The sequence below is a fragment of the Aquila chrysaetos genome, chromosome 1, assembly GCF_900496995.4.
Source record: "Aquila chrysaetos chrysaetos chromosome 1, bAquChr1.4, whole genome shotgun sequence".
Lineage (NCBI taxonomy): Eukaryota > Metazoa > Chordata > Aves > Accipitriformes > Accipitridae > Aquila > Aquila chrysaetos.
Window position 1 is genome coordinate 30,831,345 of NC_044004.1, and position 26,228 is coordinate 30,857,572.

General features: G+C 48.4%; 2 protein-coding genes across 4 annotated transcripts in view; one reads left to right on the forward strand and one right to left on the reverse strand.

The window, feature by feature from the left end:
- Nucleotides 1–750: 750 nt before the first annotated feature.
- On the reverse strand, nucleotides 751–6,363 carry LOC115341132. Of its 2 annotated transcripts, none has more exons than XM_030013501.2 (2): nucleotides 5,183–6,363; nucleotides 751–1,056 (listed from the first exon to the last, which is right to left on the reverse strand). In XM_030013501.2, exons 1-2 carry the CDS (start codon nucleotides 5,666–5,668, stop codon nucleotides 898–900), a joined length of 645 nt encoding a protein of 214 aa, XP_029869361.1. In that variant the 5' UTR covers nucleotides 5,669–6,363; the 3' UTR covers nucleotides 751–897. The 2 variants fall into 2 exon arrangements, with proteins under 2 accessions (XP_029869361.1, XP_029869372.1); XM_030013512.2 differs by lacking the exon at nucleotides 751–1,056 and adding an exon at nucleotides 3,752–3,874.
- Nucleotides 3,829–26,228, forward strand: part of PDGFRA (platelet derived growth factor receptor alpha) — a 35,729-nt gene continuing 13,329 nt past the window's right edge. Inside the window, exons 1-12 of one of the 2 annotated variants that reach the window (XM_030013320.2) lie at nucleotides 3,829–3,937; nucleotides 11,704–11,764; nucleotides 13,182–13,496; nucleotides 16,497–16,760; nucleotides 17,483–17,613; nucleotides 18,996–19,167; nucleotides 19,271–19,460; nucleotides 19,986–20,101; nucleotides 20,591–20,717; nucleotides 21,720–21,913; nucleotides 22,374–22,468; nucleotides 22,579–22,711. In XM_030013320.2, the coding sequence (XP_029869180.1) occupies nucleotides 11,716–11,764; nucleotides 13,182–13,496; nucleotides 16,497–16,760; nucleotides 17,483–17,613; nucleotides 18,996–19,167; nucleotides 19,271–19,460; nucleotides 19,986–20,101; nucleotides 20,591–20,717; nucleotides 21,720–21,913; nucleotides 22,374–22,468; nucleotides 22,579–22,711 (1,786 nt within the window). In that variant the 5' untranslated portion in view covers nucleotides 3,829–3,937; nucleotides 11,704–11,715. Of the gene's footprint in view, nucleotides 3,938–4,305; nucleotides 4,451–11,703; nucleotides 11,765–13,181; nucleotides 13,497–16,496; nucleotides 16,761–17,482; nucleotides 17,614–18,995; nucleotides 19,168–19,270; nucleotides 19,461–19,985; nucleotides 20,102–20,590; nucleotides 20,718–21,719; nucleotides 21,914–22,373; nucleotides 22,469–22,578; nucleotides 22,712–26,228 lie in introns of those variants that run through there. The other variant, XM_030013309.2, reaches the window with a different exon arrangement.

A 26,228-nucleotide genomic window follows, 5' to 3' on the forward strand; every position in this document is an offset into this window, starting at 1 on the left:
CTTAATTAACAACAGGGACACCAAAGGCTGGCGGGGCGTGCGGTGCCCCGGCTGGGCTGGGCTCGCTGCGGGCTCCGGTGCCCTCTAGTGTCGCGGGCGGCGGCGGGGCTGCCGCGGGAACACTCGGTCGGCCGGCCAGCGGCGAAGGGCAGCTGCAGGGCCAAGGGCAGCTCCGGGGGTGCCGGCAGGCAGGGCGGCTCTGCCCCCAGCCCCCCCGCCCCGTCGGTGCGGTGGCGGGGTCCGGGGGTCCCCGACCCGGGGGCTGGGGGGGGCCGGGGCAAAGCGAAGCGCAGAGCAGGGCGCCGGTGGAGGGCTAGCCGGAGGAACAACCCGCTTGGCCTTTGCCTTCTGGGCTGCCTTACCTCAGCCCTCATCTGGGCCTCGGGCCGCTTCTGGGCCAGAGCTGCCTGTTTGTCCTGCCCCAGTCAAAAAGTCAGGACGGGAGCAGAAGGAAAAACAAAGCCTGTTTTTCAAAGAATAAGGCTTCCACGGCTGTTTTGGCATCTTTTAATGTCAAGAGCCAAACGCAACAACGAAAGCAAAACAGCTCGACGTTGTGGCAGCAGCAGCCTCAGTGGGAAAACGACGGGCATGGGGAACTACCTTAACCAACCATGTGGGGAATCAAAATAAAGGTTGGGGAGGGCAGGCTGTGCAACGTTAATTTCTTTTGTCTGGCTCCCTGTTCTCTCGGTGACACGGGATCCCTGCTATTCAGAGCCAAATTCTGTTGAACAAACAAAATGAGGGAATCTAGTGTTGTGGAAAGAGGGAAAGAAAGAAAAAAACCCACCCCTGGTAGGACTGTAAATGCACACAGGGCCCTCCTGCGGGCAGCGCGCATCTCCCGGGGGGCCTGGGGGGCTTGGCGGTCCCCTAACTTGCTCCCCTTCTGTCTCAGGAAGGCCTCACTGCTGTGTTCTCCTCCCTCTGCGACAGATGCGAGCGCAGATTTATAGCAACAAGCGATGAGAGGCCGCTCCGCTTTTTCCCTCTCTCAGGGGCTTGAGGGGTTTCTGCTCCAGGCCGTAGCTGCTCTTCATCACGCAGGGGTTCCTGCTCCAAAAGGTGAAAAGGGTGAGCAGGCTGCGGCTGACCCCCGCACAGTGCATCGCTGCAACGTTGGTAACCATAATCAAACCGAGACAAAAGGCTGCGGCCCCACGGCGGGGCTTCCCGCGGGGCCCGAGCCGGGGCACTCCCTCTGGCCCGCCCCCGCCCCACAGGAGGCCGCCCGGACCCCACATGAGCCACCTATTAGGCTGTCTAATAGCCTCAGCCAGCTAAACGCTGCCCGGCTCACCCTTGGGAGCGAGCGGCAGGAAAGGGCTCATTACTTGCAGCAAATTGGGACTCCTTCGGGGGGGGGGGCGATGCTGAGCGGGGCGGCTGGCAGCCTCCCAGCCCCCCCCCGAGAACGGAGCGGGCCGCCCTGCAAAAACCCACCCCGTCGGTGCCTGCTGCCAGGAGCTTGCCGGCGCTGCGGGCCCGGGGAGGGAACCCCCCCGGGGGGGGGCAGGTTGGGAGCATAAACAGGCAGAGGCCGAGCGCCGCCGTTTTGTTGAAGATGTGCAGCTTGCATCGGTTGCCGCATAAACACAGGCTAGCGGGATGCCTTATGCTCCAGCCCTTCGGGAGAGGGAAAGGCGGGAGGAGAGGGGAGAGGAGAGGGGGCCGCAGTGGTAAAAAAATCCCCCCACCCCCAGCCTGTCCTCTCGCTAACCCCAAGTCCCCCGCGCCCCCCTGGACGGGACCCCCCTGCGCCACACGGTAGAGCTCAGCAGCCGTCCTGGTGGGTTTATTTTAACTGCCACCTCCTCTGCGCGGCATCAATCCATAGGCACCGCCGGCACTTCCCAGGGGGGGATCGGCCCCGCGGCTGCTCGGCCCTGGCCGTACGGGCAGAGCCCGGCCCGGCTCCCGCCGGCCGGTTCCTCCCCGCGGCGGCGGGCGTGGGGCCGGCGCGGCGCGGCGCGGCTCGGCCCTTAGCGTGGGGAATGGGGAAAGCCACGTCGGGGAAAGTGTCGCCGCTCCCCCGGAGGGGCCCTGGGCGACGGGACCCTGCCGTCCCGGTCCCCGCTGGGGCCGTCGGGCTCCCCGCCCGCAGCGCCGGCCTGGCCTGGCAAGCAGCTTTGCCGGTCCCCCCCAGTCTGCAATTTTGATTTTTCGCTGGGTCTTGTGAGATCCCACGTGGAAGCCGTTAACGACCGCTCGATAATGATCATGACAAAGGCATTATTCAAATAAGGCAGGTAATTGCAACCAGAAGGCGCCTCCTCCCCTTTCCTTTTGCTCCTTTCTGTTTGCAAGAGCAGCTCTCGCATCACGTCCCACCCTGACGGTACTTGGCCAGGAATCACCTCAACCTCCCCGCACGTTCAACCAGATACGTTCGCGCCGGTAAATCACGGCCCGAGCCCGGCAGGATCGCCTCGGAGCTCACAGGCGATTGCTGCCGTCGGCCTGAACCTCACATCTTCGTGGGGCTTAAGCCCGCGGGGGCCCGCAGCTCCGACCCAAGTGATGGTAGGACTTTTCCCTCCACAAATTAAGGGGTTCGGGCTGCTGGGTGCGCTCGCCGCCCTCCCCCCCAGGTAGAGAGTTCCAGGGTGTGTTGGTTTTTTTTTTTTTTTTCCTGGGTTGTTTTGCGTTTTTTTTTTTTTTTGCCATGCTTTTGACTCACTGGGAGCCTGTTGTTTATTCACAAGCATTACGGTATCCTGTTAGCATTCCGTCCAGGGGCTCCTCACAGCTCTGACTCCGATGATTTCCTGGAGGAACATGTGGAAGCAATAGCGGGGTTGTGCACTCACCCGAGCCGAGGATGCCCTAGTGGAGGGGCGTGCAAAGGGCCGGGAGCGCCGCCGGGGACCCTGCGAGCCCAGCCCGGGGCACCTCAGCCTGAGCGCGCTTGTCACGGGAGCCGGGTCTCCTTTCTGCCCCCATTCCCTTCGGGACATCTTCGCTTCAGAGGTTTAATTCCCCTTCGCTTAGGACAGAGAAAAAAGACCGGATCCTGGCGCTTGACTTCGAGAACAAACTTTTCTTTTGTTAAATACTAAAAGGAAAAAAGAGGTGCGGGGGGCGGGAGGGCCAGACCGGGGAGGGGAGGAAGCGGGAGAAGCCCCGGGGCGCAGCTCTCGGGCCAGTGCCCTCTCCAGGAGGCGGGCAGGCGGGTAGGCAGGCAGGCGGGCGGGCAGGGGCCTCCCGCGCCGCTCCTTTCCTGGGGCTGCACTGCCCCCTCTCCCGCGGCCGCCGCATCGCCCCGCCGGCCCCGCTCGCCTCTTCCCGCACGGAGCCAGCAGCAGAAGGGCTGCGAGGGCAGCTCCCCGGCAGCTCCCCCGGCCGCCCCTTATCGCCAGCAGATAGCGACGGCCAACAAAGCAGAGATACCCGGTGCTGGCTCCCCGGCGGGGATCAAAGCTCCGTCGGGAGCGTGTTCAAACAGGACGGGCTCGGACGTGCGCTGCCCTCGCCTCCGCAAGCACCTCCGGCCCTCGCCGTGCCCCCTGGCTCGGTTGTTACTGGGGTTTGTTCGCGCTGGGCAAAGCAAAGGCGGAGAGGAAGAGAAGAGCTTTCCCGGTCCCATCGGAGCAGCGGGGTTTGGGGGGGCCGGCTCCAGGCGAAGGTTACCTTTCGTTGTGTCTTTCATTCATAAAAGTTAGTGATGCCTCTCTCCCCTCTCTCTCAGCGCCGCCTGCTCCTGGCTGGCTCCCGTCCGTCCGTCCCGCTCTCTAGCCCAAGCCCGAGTTCAGCGGTGTACAAAGGACGCGAGGAAGCCGCAAATTCGTTTCCAGATCAAACTCCCCATCCATAAACTCACACTGTGACCGTGGACACCGAGCCCGGCGCCCGACCCACCATCCTGGAGGGTCTGTGAAGGGAAGGCTCATTCATGAAATTGGGAGCACTCGGAGTTTTCATGAAAGTTTTTTAGGTCGGGTGTTTTTTTGTTGTTTGGTGGGTTTTTTTTAGTTTTGTTTTTTTTTTATTTTCTCCCCCTGCAGTGCAAAACTCTCCGCTTCCCCCTTTCCTCCCCCTCGCCCCTGCCATATGGCTAACCTCCCCCCTCCCCTGCAAGGCTGGTGAAATCTGGAGGCAGAGACTGGCCCCCCTGCCTGCGTAAGAGCCTCCCGCCGGCGCGCCCGCCTCCGGCCGCGGGGCTGGGGGCGCCGGGCGAGCCAGGGCGGCTCTTATTCTGAAGGGGCCGGAGGGGGGCTTCATTTCCTGACAGCTATTTACTTAAAGCAAATGATTAGTTTTGGAAGGATGGACTATAACATTGAATCAATTACGGGACGCGGTTTGTGAGACCATTACAGTCGGATCGGGAGGGAGGGCGAGCGGGAGGGAAAGAGCGCGGCTGAGCGGGGAAAGTCACAAAAGACGTGGACATATTTTGGATATTTTACAATCTGCAGGAGTGGGGCTGCGGATTATAAAGGAGAAGGTAAGAGGTGAGGGGCAGTTTCCCCACCTTTTCCTTTTTTTCACCTTTTCTCCCGCTTCTTTTTTGTTTTGTGTTTTGTTTTGGTTTTTTTCTTCTCTTCTCTTTTCCCCCCTTCATTTATTTGTTGTTGGTTTGGGGCTTTTTTTTCCTTTTTTCTTTTTTTCCCCCTTTTTTCCCCCGATGCTCTGAGCCGGGCGGGGGGCTCCTTCCCGCGGGGCGCAGGCGGCGGGGGGCGGCGGGCGCTGGCGGCCCCCGCGGAGGGGAGCGGGGAGCCGGCGCTCCGCGGGCCGTCGGGGCGCGGCGGCGAGCAGCGCGGGCAGGGCTAATGACAAACACATTGGGACCGCGGGGGCCACCGCGCCGCATTCCTGCCGCGGGGGCGGGAGCGACCCGCCGGGGCTCCGCGGGCAGCGGCGGTGCCCGCCCGGGGGGACGAGGGGCCGCGCACCGGCAAAGTAAGCGGCTCCCCCTGTTCTCGCATCCCTTGCTTGCTTCACGCCGCTGCTCTCCCGTCCCTTCCCCCACCCTTTGTTTTTCACCACCTTCCCCTCTCCAGATCCCCCTTCCCACCTCTCTCCCCCTGACCGGCTAGCCTAAAATGCCCCGAGATCCCGGGCGGGGGCACGCACGCAACCCCCCCCAAGGCAAACCGATCTCCGTCCCTGCGCGCCCCGTCTTTTTTTTACACGTCTCAGCCGAAGGGAAGATGCTGAATTTAGGCAGGACTGGTACCTGGAGCTTTTCCAGCTTACAGCCCCCTCTCGCAACGGGAACGCCAGCCCTGCCGCATGCCCCGCCGGACTGCTGGAGCCCACCGCCTCCTCTCCCGGGGGAGGGCACGGTCTTCGCGGCCACCGTTTGGATTTTGTCAAGAGCGGAGGCTGCAAACTTGCCAGCCTCTGCCAGGCTGGAGTCCCCTGGAAAAGTCCTAGGAGCAAGTAGGAAATGGCTTTTTGGCTGTCCGCGGCATTGCTCAACATTTTTGGACGCGGATCCCGCGGCCCAGGAGCCGTTCCAGAGAACAGGACTTGGACAGCTTTTTCTGGAGCCAGCAGCGACAGATCTAGCGAGGCGGCAGCAGCAGCCCCGGGGCGCAGCCGCCAGCCCCCGGGGCTTGTCCGCATCCCGGCGGGGAGGCGGCTGCGGGGCAGAGGCGGGGGCGATGCCCTGGCCCCCGCCCGCGCCGGGGGGCACGTTTCCAGCGCCCCTCGACGGCATTTTCGGCGCGTCTCTTGCAAATGTTACAGCTCCCTGGTGCTCCTCCGGGGCCCGAGGCTGCGCGCCTGGGGCGGACAGGTCATCGCCTCGGCCCGCGTGGGGACCGGCGGACCCGTCCCCAAGGCTCCGGGCAGGTCGCTCTCCCTTGGTCCCGCAGCTCCGAGCCGGGGCACGACGTCTGTGCCCCGCCGAGACGCCCGCCCACTCTCCGGACCCCGCGCCCTGGGGGTCCGTGCCTCGCCCGACGGAGAGGGCTGGAGAAGAAGCCCCGGGTCGCAGCGCCAACAGAATTAGCCAGCCCCGGAGGGAAACACGGCTTTGCTCTGCCGCCCTCCATCTCCCCTACCCCGCTTTTCTTTTTCCTGGCTACCTCGCATTAAAAAAAAAAAAAAAAAAAAAAGAAATCGCTCCAGCTTGGCAAAGGCTTTCCTATTGTTTCCCAGACAAACAGCGAAGTGGCTGGGAGTTGCCATCCCTGCTAGGTTTGCTCGGTGCCCCGGGCAGCCTTTGATCCGCAGCGGCTCTAGCCTTCGGGCTCCGCCGAAGGGCCACGGACCGAGGGGCAGCCGCGGCCCTTTCCCGCTCCCTGGGGGCTGCCGCTCGGGCTCCCTGCGGCCACGCAGGGTCTGGCAAGCGCCTGCAGCCTGATGGGGGCTGGAGAGTGTCAACGTAAACCCCCCCCCCCATCTCCACCCCAGTCCCGGCTGGCTGTAGGCAGCCCGCTGTCTCCCCGACGGGGCGCACCGGGGGAGGGGGGGCGGCTTGTTATGCCCTCCCAGGGCCGATGCAGAGCCCAGCTGGAGTTCCAGCTCGGCTGCCTTAACTCCGTGTCCCTGGATGGGGCAAGGGACGGGATCAAAGCAAGGAGACAGGCATCAAAGGTTCCTCTGTCATTGGCAGATCAAAATCTGAACTGTGGAGATCCCACTTTTAACTCTGGGTCTAGAAACGTTAGGGAAAGATCTCCCAGCAAGGGATTTCAGTTTTAGCTTCTAGTTAACAAAGAGCATTTTAGAAAGGCCCTCAGCTAAACAGCGGTTTAGCCAACCTCAAAGCTTGAAAAAAAAAGTTTGAAGAAAAATGAGACCGCACAAAGCACTGGGATTTAGCAGTCCACAAGCACACCAGCTCTCCCAGCCTGCAGGCGCTCTCCCGCTGCTTTAAAATGAGACCCCTTGTTCTGGTACTCCTCTCCAGGCACCAAGGGGCAGGAGGTGTGCCAGTCCAGCTGCCATTGGGCACTGGGGCCGTCTTCGCTGTTATTTGCTCGTTGATATATGGGAAATCTTCATGCGGCTGTGAGAGTAATATATAGGTATTAGGTTTCAAGAAAGCAGGAAGTAATAAATATTTTAATAAAATGCCTCTCCACAGTACTACAGTATCGAGCTAGGATTCGAGTACAATGTGTATAGACAGAAAAAGTATTGCATACCCTAGACCTTGCTGGTTATTTCCAGCTATACCAGTTGGTCTGAAAGTGAGGCTGAAATGTGTAACTTTATACAGTCCTCGCCTTGCTTGCATCCTTAGATCATCATGGCCACAATGGCACTACTTCTGCATGTGAACTCTGAAAATTTTAATAGAAGACATTTGCTCCACTTGTTTTAAAGACCAGGGAATGACTCCTGAGAGTTTTTTTTCCTGGTGGTGGCAAAAACTGATGATAATTTTAAAAAAGCAAGTAAGTAAGCAAACAATCCTTTCTCTCCCTCTTGCCTTGCTCTCCTGCTTGACTCATCTCTTTCAAGCCAATAAAGCTTTGCATGGGCACCCAGGGGAAAAGTTTGCAACAGCTAGGCTTCTTAGCTCTTGTGGTCAACAGAGATGGATTGGTTTTTCCATGCAATGCTTCTGAGCACTTGAGTTGCGATCTGAGGTGTTCTTTGATTTGATCCCGAGAATCTAAGTGAGATGTATTCCTTGGAAGTGCCAGTCTTTTTGTCTGTTTGCTGAGACAGTCTGGAAAATCCTCTTTGGACCAAGTGGGGAAATTTAGACTTTGCAAATTTCTCCCCACCTTTAGCTCCTAGGCTGCATGTGGAGTCTGTCCTTGAGGGTTAGGCTGAAGAATTGAGGCTGGCTTGAAGGCACATCGGGTAGCAGCCATCACTGCGTGTCCTGCAGAGCCCGAAGCTCTCTGCAGGAGCCCAGCACTGGGCTAGTCTTGGTGCGTAGTTATTCCTGAGTACAGGCTATGCTGGATGCAAATAACTTGGATGTGGAACAAGCCTCATTTTAGGAGAATATGCCAGTCTTTTTCATTGAAGAAATTTTCATTTATTATTTGAGCCTTCCCCCAGTGAAACCTTCAGACCCACCTGTGGGCACTGCAGGGCAGCTCCGCTCCTGTGGAGAACTAAGTTTGCAATTTGGGAATTGAGAACCAAGACGTATTTCAGGAGTTCCTGTCTGAACATTTACATTCAGCTAGTGACATATACCACAAGGAGGAAATGTTCCCCTCTTTTCTTGGGCTGGCCTTAGCTCTTCCTGGAAAAGATCAGTCTTCCCAGAAGGACAGAATGCCACTCTGACAAAATCACCACTGAAATTATCCAGCCCTCTCATAACAAGGATAATCACATCATTACATGCCAAGATTAGCAATCCAACTACTGTCCTATCACTTATGTAAATACAGAGCAATAGGGACCAGTTTGGTTTTATTTATCTATTTTTTTTAAGTTGGTGAACTTGCATGAAATTAAAATATACAAAATTTGAATTTTAAATTGATCCAGGAGATCCAGTTTAGATTCCATCTGCTACGTTGGAGACTAGCATTGCCTTCTGCTCGGCAAGACATTTGGTTCATTAATGTGGATCAACATTGCCATCCTGTGGCCAAGAGGATGAACTGTCGTGACTGGGTAGCTGGCAGGAAATCAGTGTGGTAGTCTCTAGTGTTCTGGTAGATGGGCTAGTTTTCTGTCTTGAAAGAAAGAGGTCTTTGTTTGATTTACAGCAGTATGAAAAAATATATACTGTTGGCTCGTCCTGGTCCACCACTGTGCTTTCTCTTTAGGACATGTAGAGCAATCACCTAGGAAAACCACCATTTTCTACAGACATATTTCCATTGGCTTTCTGGATATTGATTTTACTTTGTCTTCTGTGGTGCAGTCAATGAAACCCTTCTTGGTAGGAAGCCAGCGCTTGGCAGTGAGTGTTTGGAAGATTGGCTCCTCACTGATAACAGTTCTTCAGATGTTATTTTCCTGACTTTTTATCACTAAAGCACACAAGAGAGATACCAGGATTTTAGTCAGATCCTTTCAAAACCCAGTGGTTAAAGTAGATGCAATGACTGTTTTACCCTGGGCAATCAGCATCCCCTGCAGAGAGTTTGGCAAACCCCTTGTGGCATCATCAAGCTTTCACTATATACGTCCATGTTTCTATTTTAGCTAGCAATGTTCAAGGTATGCAAGGAATTAAGGTTGGCTCAAACTTACGTTGTATGTGTGCTGTCAATACTGGACTTCAGCTTGCATAAATCTACTGGCTTCAGTGAGGTTGCACCAATTTGTCATTTGATTGAATGGTGTTGGGAACTGAACCTGATGTATTTATTCAGAGCTGAGATCTGGGTGATTTGGGACGATGAGGGCTGCTCTGCCGTAAGGAAGGCAAAAAAGCCAAATAAATGCATACAAAAAATTAGGTGATTGTAAATAAAGAAAAACACGATAAGTGTACCTGCTTGGTGTTGTGGGAACGAGTAAATGCTCTCTTGCCCAGAAGTTTGAAATTGTACCTGTGTTAAACCTTGCCTCCAGCACTGACGTGCGAGGATATGCTGGTGATGGGACTCTAGCAAGCTTAAGTCAGATGCATGATGCAACTGAATCCAGTTCAAATAGATTTTGAGTACGGATGATGGTGAACCCTTAGTACATTATTCTGTCTTTCACAGCAAGGAAGTGTTGCGCTGGGTCTTGATGAGATTAACGGATCACTGAGGAAAGATCAAAGCTCTGGGTTTTGAAAGAATAGCCAAATGAAAAATGCAAATTTAGTTAAGTCCTTGTATTTTCAAACTGCAACAATAGATTGAGGCACTCAGCTCTTACTGATTTCTGTGACAGCCCAACCAAGACAGCAAATTCAAAGTAGCACTTTGGAAATGCCATCACTTGTACTTACACCAGTATAGCCATGGGGCTTCGGTTCTCACTTACACAGCTCTGCAACAGTGCAAGTCCACTTCAGCAGAGCTTCTACAGACTGGTGTACAAGAGATGAGCTAGCTTTGTTTTTTTCTCCTTCTGTGCTGCATCACTTGCACTGAATAGTCTGGAAAAACAACACAAAAGGGGGAGAGATCTGTCTTTTCTGAGAGAAAAAGCAGAAGGAAACTTGGCAGACAGTGGGGTGACATTGTCTTGTGGATCCTGGGAGGCTAGAAGTCAGATCAATAAGGCAGACCATGGTAAGTCTTTAAAGATTTACAGCGGGTTACTTTATCACAAAAAATTTCAGGATATAAATGTGATAAAAATGAGTAAGGAGGCTGAAACCGAGGGACTTCTTTGATATCCAAGAGTCTGTTATCAGTGGGAGACAGATACATAAACACATGGCAATTATTGCTAATTGAAGAATCAGGCAAAATGCCTTGTCTTTGCTGGAACGTTGTCAGCTGAATTTCCGAAGTAGTTTGTACATGTTTTTGAGGCTGGTAGTTTGTAAGTCTTCTAATCCTGCTTCTGAGACCCTTAGGTTTGATTCGAGTATCAAATACTTTTTGCATCGCAAAGGCATGCTGTCTGCTCCACACGTTGCAGGAGGAAAGCAGGACTAGTTCAGAAACACCCCTTGGCATGATGTAAGCATTTAACTCCCATATGGCACTGGCATAGTCGTAGTAACTAGATGGATCTATGGGCTTTCCTATCTCAGCATCAGGAACTGGATACCAGAGGGGGAATAGAAACTCTCCAAAACCTTTGAAAAGTAGTCCCTATCTTGGCACATCATCTTTTATTTTACTCCTCAGTCTGTGTTTCAGATTAAAGGCTCTTCCGTGCAGTCTTTTTTTAAATCTAAATTGGCTCTGGGCCAAATCCAGTTACTATTAAGGTCACCAACAAAATGTCGATTGATTTCAGTGGGAGCAGGGGTTGTAGGAGCTTCTCCTCTGGAAATTACATAGCAGGCTGCTTGAGGGTTTTAAGTAGAAATGTCGTTAGATGGCACAAAAATTACATAGACGCTTATTGCTATGGTTGCCTCTTCAGGACTGATGCCTTAGGATTACGTGTCTGAAAGCGGAAATTATCACATACGATCTATGATTCTCCACAGTGTTGGGGAGAAGAGATGCTCTGCGAGTGGCAGTGCTGGCCTGCAGTCTGTCATGGATTTACTCCATTAGAAGATTTCAGCATATGTTTTAAATAGCATGCCTCTCGATCAAGGGAATTCTTGCAAAATAAGCAATAAACACTATTGTATTACATTGTATTCACTAAGCTATATATATACATATGTACAATGGCAAAACAAAAATATCACTCAGGATTGTACTAGTTGTAATAAAAGCAGCTTCAAAATATGCTTTTTCTCCCATAAAAGCTGCTTGCAGCTATAAGGTCAGAGCTTACTGCATAAAGCCATTGCATCCTCAGGGATGCCTGTGAGGGTACTGCCTCTGTGGAGGGGTGTTTCTGTGGGCTCGGTCCCGGGTGCTGCAGTGGGCATCGGAGCTGCTTGCAGGCTGTTTGCAAGGGCGATGCGCCAGGACTTGGCTCCTTACGCTGTCAGTAGAGAGAAGGGGTTATGGTGCCTTAGCTGCATTCCCCGTGCCGGTGATGTGTCTGTGGCCCCACGTACCTCATGGGAGGTGGTGGCATGACCCTCAATGGGCTGCGGGTGGGAGCCGGGGTCCCCAGGCTGTTTCGCTACATGGCATCGTGCAGAGTGCTGGGAAGCTGAGCTAGGGCACTGCAGGAGAGGGGTCCTGCAACCTCTCATACTGTTGTCAGTCCATTAACTGGCTCTCTCTTGCCTTCTCCTTTCTGTTTCAGTTGTTGGTAGCTATGGGTACTTCCCCACGGACGTTCCTGATCCTGGGATGTTTTCTCACAGGTAATGTTCCTCAGTCCTCTAAGCCTCTCCGCCGCTATTCCTTTGTAAATTTGTATTTAAGCTTGCTTTCATTGTGCCCACAATGACAAATGCCAAATGGTTGCCAGCTGGCTACAGACTCTATTTTAATGCCCTTCCCTTCGGTAGGCTAAGACCAGACCTACGGAGAAGGCAGTACTTTTGCTAGCCTGTGCCAGCCACTTTGGCACCCCTACAGCTGCTATAACCGCCCCCCCCCCCCCGCCCCAGTTTCTCTGCCTTGCGCAGGGAAAGTGAGCCTGCCTACCTCCAGCTGTCCCAGCCCTGCCCCACTGGGGTTTCTCCAGCAGTGTGGTGCAGGCGAGGCTGCCTGTGTGGGCTCCCCGCATCCTCCCACGCCGCACCACCGAACCGCCCTCGCCGGGGCTGCCTGCCGAGCCTCCCGACATCTGCCGAGAGAATGGTGCTGGGAGGGGAGGGCAGGGTTTGCCACAGGGTGCCAAATATAGAAAGGGCCTGTAAACTGAGATAACACGTGCAGGAGTGAGAAACTGGTTTCAAAGAGAGTCTGGATTCCTGCTGCCAGTTTATTGCACAGAGCCCACTTTCACGCCGTGGGCCTAAGTGCTTGTTTATCCTGGACTGTTTTGTACGGGTCATTCGATAGACTGAAACAACATGTCTGTTTCCCTGGTGAATTCCCTATGTTTTTAGGGTGTGGCTCTCCTAATTTTGCTTCTGGGAGTTGGACCTGCACCAGCCCACCTACAAATTACCTAGGCTTGCAAATCTGAGCCTGTAACTGGAGATTGCATCTGAAAACCAGTGCCATCTACAACAGCTAGTTCAGTGAATTACAGTTTTATTTGGCTATAAACCTTCTGTACATTTTGGCTAGAGGTAGACCCGATGCACAAATTTTCGGTGTAAGCCCCTGCTCCGGCCTTTTGCAGAAATAGAAGCCAGATGTAAAACGCAGGTGTTGGTCTTGGGAAGTGGTTTCTAACTTTTGGTTGTGAGCTTACTCGAAGGCTGACAGAACTGGTGGTTTCCTGACCATTGCTGGAAGGAGCTGTAAGATGCCCATGACCCAGCAGCCAGGGTGTGGGATTCACTGGTCTGCAGCAGAGCCGAGCCCACATTTGGGGCTGGGAAGCTGAGGTGCCCACTGGGAGCCATCTCTAACTTCACATCTGTCTTTCACCTCTTGATTTGACAAACAGAAGTCAGCAAGCAAACACTTAGCATTTCAAAGGGAAGCCGTTTGTCATCCATTGGGCAAAGCTCTGGCTTTTAACAAGGGCCAATTTCCTGGGACACCAGCATGTCTGAAATGATCAGAAAAAGAGCTGCTCTGGATCCACTCTGCTTGCTTTAACATCCCCGTGCTGAGGCTGTTCTGTGTGTTCATATGCTATTTATTCATGTCTTTTTGCAGGACCGTTCCTAACATTCTGCCAGCTTCCTCTGCCGACTATTGTTCCCAATAGGAATGAAATGGTGGTACAGCTGAATTCCAATTTCACGCTCAAATGCTCTGGAGACAGTGAAGTGAGCTGGCAGTACCCAGTGACCGAGGGAAGCCACAGGATAGACATTAGACATGAAGAAAACAACAGTGGCCTCTTCGTGACGGTGCTCGAAGTAGGAAATGCCTCAGCTGCTCATACGGGCTCATATGTTTGCTATTATAATCACACTCAAGTGGAGGATGGGGAAGTGGAAGGGAAGGACATCTACATCTATGTGCCTGGTAAGTGGGGGATGCCACAGCTGTACCTGGAGGTTTGGATGGGAGAGCTGAACTCTGGATGTTCAGAAGAGGAGTATTGCTGGTGGCAATTTGCTGTCAGAAGAAGATAAATGACCCCAGGGCCATTTCCTAACGTGTAAATCAAGACCAGCCCTTGTGAGTCTACGGATATGTTCCTCTTTCTTTCTATCGGTTTTCGTTTTTTTGCTAAGAGTTTTAGTTCTCAAGAAGAGGGATGAATTTGCAACTTCAGAGCTCAGGTCTTCTGACCACCAGGGGCTAGGTAGTAGTCCTTGGTGGCCAGGTCAACTTGGCTGTGGGAGCATGTCCAGCCTTCGGGTTTGCCTGGCCCCCAGGTGGGCGTTAACGTCAATGGCAGTCCTTTCAGGGGTGACTTGGGTGGATGGTTTGGGACGTGTACTGACCAAACCAGTGTCATGTCTGACACTAAAGCAGTTGCCAGATGAGGAAGGCCATACCTCGTTCTTAACTGGAATTAGGCTTGAACTGAGAACTGGAAAAAACTTGTGTGTGCATAGGGCCTGGGAAGTATAAAGCAACAGAGATGTCTTGGAGGTGACTGTCACAAGGGAGAGTGAAATGAGAAGTGTTGTTGCTGGCCAGTCTGATGCAAGATTAAAAATATGGTGCTACCATGCAGTGCCCTGTAATTTTCAAAGCAAACACAGCCTTCCCAGGTCCTGCGCCGCCTTTCTCTTTAGTGGTGGAAAACTTGTTGGACCCAGAAGAAATGGCATCCCTTCTTTTTGGAAGTACCTATCCCCAGCTTTGCCCTCCCACCCCCTTGTTCCGACTGGAAGTCTGTTTAAAGGCTTTCCACGCTATCCATGGGATGAAGATCTTTATTGTCATAGCTGAGATAGGCACCAGCATCTAAGCCACAACCGACTGCCTTTGTAAAGCCCTGTCTAGATGTTTCCTTGGCATTGGCTGGGGTTCAGGGGATGAGTGACACAACTACAGGGCCAGGAAAGATCAAGCCAGTAGATTTGCAGTAAATATTTTGAACAGGAAACAAAAGAGAGAAGAAGAGATTGCAAATCATCCTGCAAAATTGCAGTATGTTGTGAGGGAGATGATGTCTGCCACTGCAAGGAAGACTGTGGAAGGGGAAAAAAGTCAAGAAGCAATAACAGGACTTGTTTTAAAGGCTGTTTTCCAGTGGCATTAAGTTTCTGCACTTCACGATGTGTGATTCAAGGACAGTGATTCTTCCAAGGCTTTTTCTCCATTTCCCACAGCAAATGTAAAGTGTTTACGTTCATTCTTGAAGCAGGATGTTTCGGCAGAAGCTGCAGGCTTTGGCATGTGTATCTCAATTTCTAAACAGCTCTAACCAAATCACCAGAAGATGTTGTTGGTGTTAAGCAGTCTTGTAACTCACTCAGTGAAGGAATATAAAGGCAAGAGATGGAAGATTTCTTCAAGAGGGCTTTTTGGTTTGGTTTTTAAAAGCCTCTAGACATCAGCCTACCAGATTTGCAGGGCAGAGACACCCTGTAATTTTTTCCACTCACTAACCATCAAGATGTCATAAATGCAGAAACATATCCTTTTCTCCAAATTATAGAGAGTCTTTCTGTTTCCACTATAAACTTTGTCTTTACAATTGTTTTTCCTGCAATGAATTAGGAGGGCAATGGGTGGCAGCAACCCACTTTAGCCAAGGAGGATTATGTTGAGACTTCACACAATATCCTATTTTCACTAACAGCACACAGAAAACCAAACTAGGTGAATCCTGTTTCTGTTTTAAATTACAGTGGGAAAATGAATACATGAAGTTGGCAGCATCTTTGGGATGGAGCGCTGTGTTTGGAATATTGCTACAAAGAGCCTGCCAGTGCAGCAGAAAGTCTATTGTTGGAGGGATTTGGATTTCTATTTATTAAATTTTATTATAAAGCTTTGCACAGAAGCTTCAGGCTAGCAGGGATTATTTGTTTATTGCAAATGGCCAAATGGAGATAATTTGAGGGCTATGCTTTTTAAATTGGCTATATTATGCAATTGTGTTTTAAACTCAGACTTTGGATTGGAAAGTTGGCATATATTTTGTTGACTTCAAAAGAAATAAAACTACCAGGTGTTTGTTTGCTTTTTTTCTGGTTGAATACCATGTTTTGAAAACCACATGCTGTGACCATAATTAACTGTGTCTCATAACTGTAGTGTTGGACATGTTAGAAATGCATGAAGATAAGTACCTTGAACTATTTTTGATGAAATGTGGCTTTAATGTTGTTCAACGTAAACAACATGAAACTGATTTCTACTTTTTAACATAGAAAGTGTTTGGATTTTTTTTTTTTTTTCTCTGCTTATATATTGGTTAGGAGACAGCTACTATAACCAAAGGGAAAAAAAAATCTAACTGAAGAAGACGAGTGATTTGTGCCAATAAAAGGCAGGATCTTTAATAATGTTTTTGTGCAGTGAATGTTGCACCTAAGTGCAAAATCTTGTGTCATAAAAATAGAGTGTTTAAGTCCAAAGTCTTCCCTGAGATCTTTGCTGTACATATATTTTGATAGAGTTGTCTATGATAAAGTGAATTCAGCTTTACTTTAGTCCTCAGCAATTGCATGAATGTTTTCACACCCAGAAGTGATTTTCTTGCTTTTTGTCACTAGATATTCCTACAGTGGGGGCAAAAAGATATGTCAGAACCAAGTCTAAGGGGATTAATAATACTTAGCATTTTTTGGGAGGAGGGATCATTTGTATCTTTCAATCTGCATCCTGAATTGTCACAAAGGAGCCCAAGCCCTTTCCTATTTTGTGCTTAGGTCAAATGTCTCACTACAATGTCAGATCAAATAGCAAAACTGAGATACCGCATGCAATTACCATGCCCAACCTGCAATCTCTGAAAAAGTGGGGTAATGAACTGTACCAGTTTCAGTTACGATCTATAAGCAGTCATTGATATCCAAGTCTTGTACAAGAAAGTGTAAAATTAACTCTTGTTTTTTACAGACCCAGACATGCCTTTTGTTCCTTCTATACCAGAAGACCAGTTCATCCTAGTAGAAGAAGGTGATCCCACCGTTATCCCTTGTCGGACAAGTGACCCAAATGCTCAAGTGACTTTAATTAACAGTTTAGACAAGGCTGTCTATGCTTTCTATGACAGCAAACAAGGCTTCATAGGGAATTTCCCTGCGGGCTCATATACATGCAAAACAATGGTTAAAGGCGTGGAGTTCAAGTCCGATGAATTCCTCATCTATATTTTGAGAGGTATTTGGTTTTGTTCATTTTAAAAAAAAAAAAGTAACAATGTTCATCCCCGTTCTTCCCTCACACTGTAAGAGCCATATTAACACAGCATCACAGGGTTATGTCAGATACTTCTCCAACGATGAGCTCCTTGCTCCTCTGGCAGTATTGCCAGGTACTTAGTTGGTAGTTTACTTAGCGGTTGCATAAAATTTTGATGAGAATAAAGTGTCCTTAACTTTATCTCCTCTCCCAAATGGTTGCAAGAAAAGTCTTCCATAATCCATGTATTTTCATCCCGTTTGCTGAAATGTAACTTAAAAGACTGGTGTTTCCCAGTTGCTTCAAATCATAGGACTTTGGGTAGTCTGAAAACCAGCATGATTCAAATATTTTGAAAGCAAGTTTTTTATTGGCCAGCGAGGGATTCTCAAAGACAGTCACTGATTAGCAAAATGGGAAATTGATTTTATACCAAGTGCCTTTTTACAGGGGCATTTGAGATAGGAACTTCTAACTGAAATTTTATGCATGGATAATTTCTTTGTGGGATTTAACTCAATGCCCATACACTTCATGCTTTAAATACAAATTGTTTATATCAGTATAAATCAGCAGCACTTTCCCTGAATTTTCCAGGTAATTCCTCAGTAGAGGAAGTGAAATGGAAATCTTCCCCTGAAGTTGCACCATGTGAAATTGCATACTTTTAAAAACTAAATCTGCTGTCTCTCTTCTCTTAGCTACTTCACAGCTGCCGGTTGAAATTGAAGCTCTTAAAACTGTCTACAAAACAGGCGAGACCATCGTAGTAACTTGTGTGGTCTTTGACAATGAGGTGGTTAATCTACAGTGGAATTATCCTGGGAAAGTGGTAAATATCTCTTTTTTTGTTGTTTTATTTTCTTTTGTTCTGTTTGAATGTTGGTAGTTACTTATTGGGGAAGAAGGTGGGGTTGTAAAATATTCTTCTCTTCTCTGAATAAGGACAGCTGAGGAGAGAAAACAAAGTAATTTCTTTTACTTTTAGGTTACCACAAAAGAAAGTCAGTCCCAAAAGTTAGAGTTTGTGTTAGGAAGTATGCAAAGCATGAGAGGAAGGAGAGGTATGGCTGGGAGTCCATCCTCTGATGGAGGAATGCTGTCTCTCAAGTCTTGTGCTGGTTCAAAAAAAGAAATGTTGTGGAAATAGAAAGATCTAGGAATGTGTTGAACACATAGAGCTCTGCTGCTGAAGATCTGAACTTCTAAAATGGCTTTCTTAAACCCTGGGTTCTTGGGCATAATAAAGGACGATGAAGAATCAAGTCCATAGTCTTAATTGTTTTTCCTTATGCAGGTGTAAATTAAAATGACTCTTACAGTCAGTGTAATTACTCACTAATGAGAACCATCTAGTAAGAAAACCTTAAAACTTTTGGAGAACCTTGGAAATTTTCAAACTGGCGTAACATCCTTCCGCAGTGAAAATTTTTATTCAGTGAAACTTGATCAGAGCCAGTCCCGGTCAATGGAGAATTTCAGAGTATCTCATGTTAAAAGTCTGGTCACTGCAGGAGTGGGGTAGTTGAAGTGTACCTAGTTGTGACCCTAAATCCCACTTTTTATTTAAGTAAGTTAAGAGCACAAGAAGAAAAATTATTTGAGAAGGTTTTGTTCTATTTTCCATGTTACACATCATAATCTCTGCTATATGCCACCTTTCAAAACTAGCCCCAGCATAGTTTTTGTTCCAGCCTCTCAAGATAACATGATCTACCATTCTCACCATCCTTCTACTTGCAGGAGTCTTCTCCTTGCCAATAAATTATTCTTGTTTTGCGAACACGCGGAACATAGAATCTAGCAACTGGTTACTTTTTGTCTGGTGGAGGGGATAAAAATTCACCCTACTTCATGGGTAGGAAGTGAACAAGCAAAAGTCAAGTGGCTTTTGTGTCTGAGGAGAAGGTAGTGCATAAGCAGTAAAATGCTCTTTCAGGCTGCTCACCCAAATTTTGAATGGTATTTTTTTTGAGTGAACAAAATATGAGCTCTCAACCTCCTCGTCCTTCTGTGCCTGCCCCCAAAAGGGTGTATTTTTATAGATACTTTTTGTGCCTGTGGCTGAAAAATACGTCCCTGACTGAGTAAACAAGTCTTCTGCCATACAGGTTTTAGATGGTTGCTCTCACTCCAGTGGCATCATAGATCCTCAACGGTGTGCTTTCAGCTCAGTTACTTAAGTAAGGTTTTTTTTCCTTCTCCAAACTACAGAAAGAAAAAGGTCTGATAAAACTTGATGATATCAAAGTCCCATCGCAGAAGCTGGTTTACACCTTGACCATTCCTGAGGCATCAGTGAAAGACACAGGGGATTATGAATGTACTGCTCGGCATGCAACCAAGGAGGTTAAGGAAAATAAGAAAGTAGTCATTACAGTTCATGGTATAGTCTGATTTTAGTGTCCAAAAATTATTAACACATTGGAAAACACCATTCTGGAAAAGTGCTGCACAGCGTTGTTTACACAAGGCTTTTTCATTTACAGACAAAGGCTTTGTTCACCTGGAGCCTCAATTTAGCCCTCTGGAAGCTGTCAATCTACACGAAGTCAAAAACTTTGTTGTCGACGTGCAGGCATACCCAGCACCAAAAATGTACTGGTTGAAGGATAATGTAACTCTGATTGAAAATCTTACTGAGATTGTTACTAGTTCCAACAGAGTCCAGGAAACAAGGTAAAAATATTCTTCTGACCCTTGCTTTGCCATGTTGACTTGAGTTTCTCCCCCAGAAACCTGGGCACTGCTCCTGCTTTCTCTTTCCACCTCAGTTTGTTGCTTCTTCCTCAGTGGCACTTAAAAAATATTTTTTTGTTGTTTTCTACTCTAAATGGCGATGCCTAATCTGCCTCTTCTTATTCCCTTCATAACATCAACCTCTCCAAACCATAGAAATCTTGATTTCTGAGCACTAAGCCTCTTCAGTCCCTCCAACATGTCTCCATACCAATAATTTCTGGCTATTTCCAGTAATATTAAGGGCTTTGTCAGATCCCTGCAGAATATAACTACGCCCACTTGTTTCTCAGTTGTATGTTGGTAGTTATTTACCACTCAAGTAGTGACTTTGGTTAAAGGCATGCTAGAAATGCTAAATGTCACTGCATTATAATTGCTACATACCCAGATTACATGTTGCACCAATGCAAATTTTTTTTATGCCTGCTTTAAATATACAAACAAAACCTCTCATTTCTGCAGGTTTCAGAGTATATTAAAATTGATCCGGGCCAAGGAAGAAGACAGCGGATATTATACTTTGGTTGCTGAAAATGAAGATGAGATTAAAAGATACACCTTCTCCTTGCTAATACAAGGTAAGGAGCCCCAAAGCCTTGCCCACCAGAACTGATGGCACATGGCAAAGATTTGATCCACTTAGACATTGGATTGCCTGGAGTGTGGAGATAAGAAAGGTGTGAACCAGGGTGTCCAGAGGAGTGCATGCCTGCCGAGTCCTTGGAGCTCTCCTACCCTGATCCTGGCTTTCACTTCTGCGCTGGCCTTGAGCCAAAAAGAAACTTTATCCTCCCGCCTAAGTTATTCCAGCTGACAGCGGGGACGATAGCTCATTTAGTATGACATGAGGACGTGGCATAACCGCAGCACTTCCTTTTCATGGCTCTAGCCTAGGATCCGCTCTATTCTACAGGAGATAAGGACCTCCTGGACAAGTCTGGGTCTCTAGCTGTTGCTAAGTTGTTGGCCAAACACCACCACCAAAACACCTGCTTTATTTGAAATTTCAGGCTGTTTTTTTTGTAGACCCTGACGAATACTTTAACAAACTCCTGACTCCTTCCCAGTTCCAGCCCTGATCTTAGACCTCGTGGACGATCACCACGGCTCTGCGGGTGGGCAGACGGTGAGGTGCTTGGCGGAGGGGACCCCGCTTCCTGATGTGGAATGGCTGGTTTGCAAGGACATTAAAAAGTAAGAGGAGCGGGCGCTTTCTTACCTAAATTATGACTTGTCGAGTCCTTGATTAGCTTAACACTATTAGTTACCATACTGCATTTTCCTCATCAAGGGCCAGTAAGGTCTAGATAATATTTTCCTTTTTAGAGGCACATTGCTCATATTTCAAGGGAGGTTGTCAGCGCCCTTCCTATTGCATCCTGCAGGAGAAGACACAATGCATCGATTCAGGAGGTTTCTCTCATAAAAGCTTTGTGTTCAATAAGTGAACTCAGCAGATTTCACAGTCCCGGTTTGAGTAAGGATCTCAAGAAGCAACTGTCCCTCCATTCAGGGAGTTCCTATCATTTCACAGATAGCTCAGTCTGCTTCATTAATACTCTTTTGTGCGTCTAAATTTTCATTTGTAATTATTTCCCCCCTAATTATAATTTTTGCCTTCAAAGTATTTTAGACACGTGGAGTAATTATTCCCATTTTTGCTGGTTCTAGACTGGTTCTTTCTGTGGCTACTGGGAGGCTAGTTTTTCCCTGAGAGGTTATCTATCCACCAGGGAGAGGGAGACCATGCATGGAAGAAGGCTAGGAGCCCTGGGCACCTCCCAGCTGTGTTCTGCTCTCATTGTGCTAAAACCTCTTACTGCCTGGTGGGATGATTGTCCTCCTAGCACTGCCCCAGCGAGCCTTGTACAGGACTAAAGATTCAGGGAGAAATAGAGATCCATCCAGTACTGTAGCTCTATGGGATATATAGTGACACCAAGGTCTATCTATACTGGACCTGCTGGACTGCATTGCCAGGCCCTCAAAGTGGCAGCGGTAATGAGGATCAGAAGGCAAATTATTCTGAGGGAAGAAAGATGCAGGCTTTTCACAGAGGTGGTCTTAAGCATTTCTGGTCTTTAAAAGGATCATTGTCAGAAGGAAGTTGTAGGGAAAGGTGATTCTTGTTCTGTTCACTCTTCTTTATCCATACCTATGCCCAACGCCCATTCCCCCTGTTATTCTTCTCTGCAGGTGCAGCAACGACACCTCATGGACACTTTTGACTAACAATATCTCTGATATACACATGGAAGCCCACCTGGATGAGAAAAACATGGTGGAAAGCCAGGTGACCTTCCAGAAGGTAGAGGAAACCCTGGCTGTGCGATGTGTGGCAAGGAATGACCTTGGTGCTGTTACTCGGGAACTGAAGCTTGTGGCTCCCAGTGAGTTTGCTTTGTATTTCCGTGAAATTACAGCAGCCAGTTTGACCCCTCTCCAACACACCTCAGTTCAGTCTTAATAGATAAAAATATGAATTGCTGCAGATAAAAATAAATGAAAGTGGATTTTTTTCCACCCTGGAACATCTGAGAATGAGGCATTCTACGGGTCTTTATGTTGCATCTGTTTTTCACTTACTATGTGGTTCCATGATTCATTTTATCATTTTATGGCCACTGGCTATGGGGTGTTCTTCTAGACAATCTCTGCATTTGGTTTTGAAACAGGAAGGCAGAGCAGCTCTGGGCTTGGAAAGACTTCACAGTCACCAGCCTCAGGATCTGCTCCTGCCACATCTGCAGGACACGGGAACTGCGATGGTAGGGGAGGTGGGTGTCTTATGTGTGTGTCGTGTTCCTCGTAGCTCAGGAGGAAAATGTGGTCTGTCTTTTTACTCCATAGCCTTGCGATCAGAACTAACGGTGGCTGCTGCAGTCTTAGTGCTGTTAGTGATTGTGATAATTTCACTGATTGTCCTGGTCATCATATGGAAACAGGTAATGTAGAAAAGTATTTCAGTTTGGATGCTGAGCCCTGCTGGTTTTTGATCTGGTCTGAAGTCAGGCACAGGACTAATGGTTGGTTTTGCATTCATTGTGCTTTGCAGAAGCCGAGGTATGAGATAAGATGGAGAGTCATTGAGTCTATCAGCCCTGATGGCCACGAATACATTTATGTGGACCCAATGCAACTGCCTTATGACTCCAGATGGGAGTTTCCTCGAGACGGGTTAGTGCTTGGTAAGTTTCCTCTAAGGGACTAATCTCATTCTTCTCTGGAGAGAAGGATGATTAAGGACAACTCTGAGGTCTCTGCTACCAGGATTTGCAATGTAAGTTATGGCCATGAAGTCCAGAGCCTCAGTTCTCCTTCCGCATCCTCTTCTTCTCCTGCAGTGGTGTCAGCCTTGAGCTCCTTGCGTTAGTGTCTCCCGCACCTCCGTTCCAGCTCTCCTCCACATGCCCTGCGTGCAGTGCCCACCTCCACGTAGCTTAGGGGGCCCCTCCCAGCATTGAATGCCCTCTTCAACACTCACTTCTGCTAAGGCACCCGTAAGAAGTGCACCAGCATTTTTTATTTGCAAGACATTTATATACTTAAGTGCAGAGGCCAAGGGAAATCTGCAAGTAGTTATGTAGTTTTATTAAAAATATTTTTAAAATTATTAATCCATGGTGTGCACATATCAGTGCTGATAACTGCATAACTTATTTTTGTGACTACTGTTCTTCCTTCTTCCCCTTCTGCTTTCTTGCTTTGTTATTCCTGCATTGGAGTTCATACAGAATTCAGTTGTAATTACTTCTTCAAGGCCGGCCCAATCTGTCACTTATATCAATTGAAAGTGTAATGACTATAGAAAATTTAATGCTTTATCCAGATAGTGCTTTAAATATACAAGGTTTCCCTCTCTTGGAGGTATCTGTGCACCAAGCTGTATCACAAAATACAGGAGAAGAAGATGAAATATGTTTTTTGTTTGATATATTTTAAGAAACATACTCCCCTGGTGTAGTTCTCCTTCCCCATCACAGAGGAAGAATTGATGTTAATTCTTGAAAGAAGCAGCACAAAAATTTCTGGTTCAGGAGTGATATCCTTTAATTAAATTCATGTTGCTAATTGAAAACTAGAGGAGGGTAGATATTTAATGGAATTATTTTATTACAACCCAGACTTTAATTATATGCCTAAATAGGATTTGTCAGATCTGAGCTGTTAACAGACCACCACTGTGACTTGGTCTCCCTCTGACTCATGAGCACCATCCTACTTCAATGCCTTCCTGTTTACAAGTATATTCAGGACAGCCATTGCTTTAAATATTAATGCTAGATGTCCTTTTAGTGATCTGGATTGCCCAAGCATTCTTCTTGACACGGTTAACATTTACCCGCTGGCAGTTTTGCCATATGAAATGCTTGCTGGTGGGGACCTCTTTTGTTTCTGGGGCTGGTAATTCTGTTTTGTGCGGGTTTTCTCTTATCGAAGTGGGAGATAACAGCAAAGCAATGACACCTTTAGCTCAGGGAGGCTCTGAAGCAGGATACAAACCCATTTTGGCTCAGCCAGATGAGCATTTCCCATCCTAGCTGTGTAAGCCAGCTGGCATTTATTTGTTTTTCTAGCTAGTAGTGCCTGGAGTGCAGTGCTGTGTTACATGCCAACTCTGAATGTTGGCTGGATGGAGCTTCAATTGATAAATTTGGGTTACACTGCAAACTTCCTTTTGCTATCACGCCTCCACAATGTATGTAGTGTGCGGCTGTTTAAAGCACTCAGCAGCCAGCCCAAGACTGGGAGATGGGTAACAGAATGAGAAATGCAGTAACGCAGTGAGCTGTTTGAATGCCACTGCCTTTTCCTGGCTCTGGGAAGTGGCAAGGTCCCAGCAGGACCTGGACCTCCTCCTTTGTCTGGACGGCAGAGGGCAGGGCCTTTTGAGGAACGGGGTCCGAATGCTACTGTTTCTCAGGATCTCGGGGTGGCTGTAAAGAGAGGGCAGAATTGCTCCTATCGCTTCCCAGCAAGCCACCCATTTGTCCTGGTGATCTTAATAAAATGAAATGCTGGTCTGACACAGAATCAGACCCATCCCCATTTGCAAAAGGCAAGTTAAGATTCAAGTAACACGGCAATTAGGGATGTGGTACCTAATTTCTCATGAGGCTAAAAACTGGATGTAGATTGTTTGGCTTTTGATGTAGACCAAGAGAGTTATGGTTTAATTTGGGGTGGGCTGATCATCCCAGTTCAATTTTAGCCAAAGAAGCACCCAGCTGAGAAGACTGTGTCTGGAACGAACTCACACACTTCACCTTTGTATTTGTGTCCCCCCGAGCAGAAAAACAGCACCTCTCCGACAGGCTCAGCAGATAAGCTTTATGGATGGGTACAGAGGCTGAAATAGCTCTCACCCCCACGCGCTGTTCCTCCATTAGTCTGAGGGGCCTTGAGCTGTGGCTGTGTCCTCACCGTCCCTCTGCGGCGGAGAAGCAGCGCTGCTCCTCCGGCGAGCGGATCACAGCCGTGTCTTTATACTAAGAAAAGTACACACACGCTATAACTTTGGGCTCCACTGAAGGCCTCGACATCAAGAATGTGATGGCATTACAGATGCCTCCAGCTCTCGAGCAGTCAGCTCCCACCTGGCTCCAAATTTCAAGTGTAAAACACATGGGGCTTGGGCTACGTCTGCGGAGAGGGGTGAAAAGGGGAAATAGCAGTGATCGCTCCCCGCCGCTCCGGAAGCGCTCTCACTGTCTCCACATGCACCCCGGCTCAGCAGAGGTGATGGAGAGGGAGATGTGCGCCTCGTGCTCGGCTGACAATATGGTTTGGGGAGGAATTGGCTCGTGAAGACAAGAAGATCAAGGAGCATCAGCAAATGCCATCGCATTCTGAAGGGCTGCATCCTGCCATATGGCTCCCAGACCTTCGGTCTGAAAAGTTTCAGGGGCCAAATTTCAGACTCAGGTTGTTTGAATTAGTCTGAAATTTAGTGGGAAGCTTTCTCACATCCTGATTGGGAAGGATAACCTTTGGAGCACAGGAATCTTGAAAAGAAATCGCATAGTTTTTGTGTGCGTGACAAACTATGCTGTCATATTCTTGGAGAGGTTCTTCAGTGGTAACTCAGCTAAGCGTTCTTTAACCGTTTCGTGTGCTTGTTAGTGAAGTAGATATCGTTTGGTTGAAATTTTCTTTTAAAAGCATGTATACAATAAAAATGGGGGCTGTAGCTAAAGGATAACAGAAACATATGGCATTGCATGCCAGATAACACCTTCAGAAGCATAAAAGGCGGCAAGTTCAAACTGCAAACGAACGTCAAAGACAAAATGCCATATATCTCCATAGTAAAAGTCACTACTTATTCTTTCTGTGCTGGAAGTCAAAAAGTAACATAAAATAAAATAGAGAGCGTGTCAGGAATATGAAAATATCCTAGCATCTGGAGCTCATATACAGGTTTGTTCACTGAGTAAGCGTAGCCTTGATGAACTTGCTCTTCAATACGGAAACAATGAAATATAGTATTTTGGAGTATGTTTGTGCAGTTCATATTTTTCCTAAAATCTCACTCAATCTGTACACAATTCTTCTGCACACTGTATACATATCAGGAGACAGGATATGATAATCCAAAATTTTTGTCTAAATTGATTTGTGGGAAGAGTTAAGTGTGTATAAACATTAGCTGTTTCATTCCAGCACTTGGAAATTTGCAATAAAATTTATTCCAGCATATGAAAC

Coding starts and splice junctions, on each gene's coding strand:
- LOC115341132 (XM_030013501.2), bottom strand. CDS start 5,668: ATGCCGTCGAGGGGCGCTGGAAACGTGCCCCCCGGCGCGGGCGGGGGC. Junction 1,057..5,182: donor GTAAGCTGGAAAAGCTCCAG/GTACCAGTCCTG, acceptor CTTTTGGAGCAG/GAACCCCTGCGTGATGAAGA.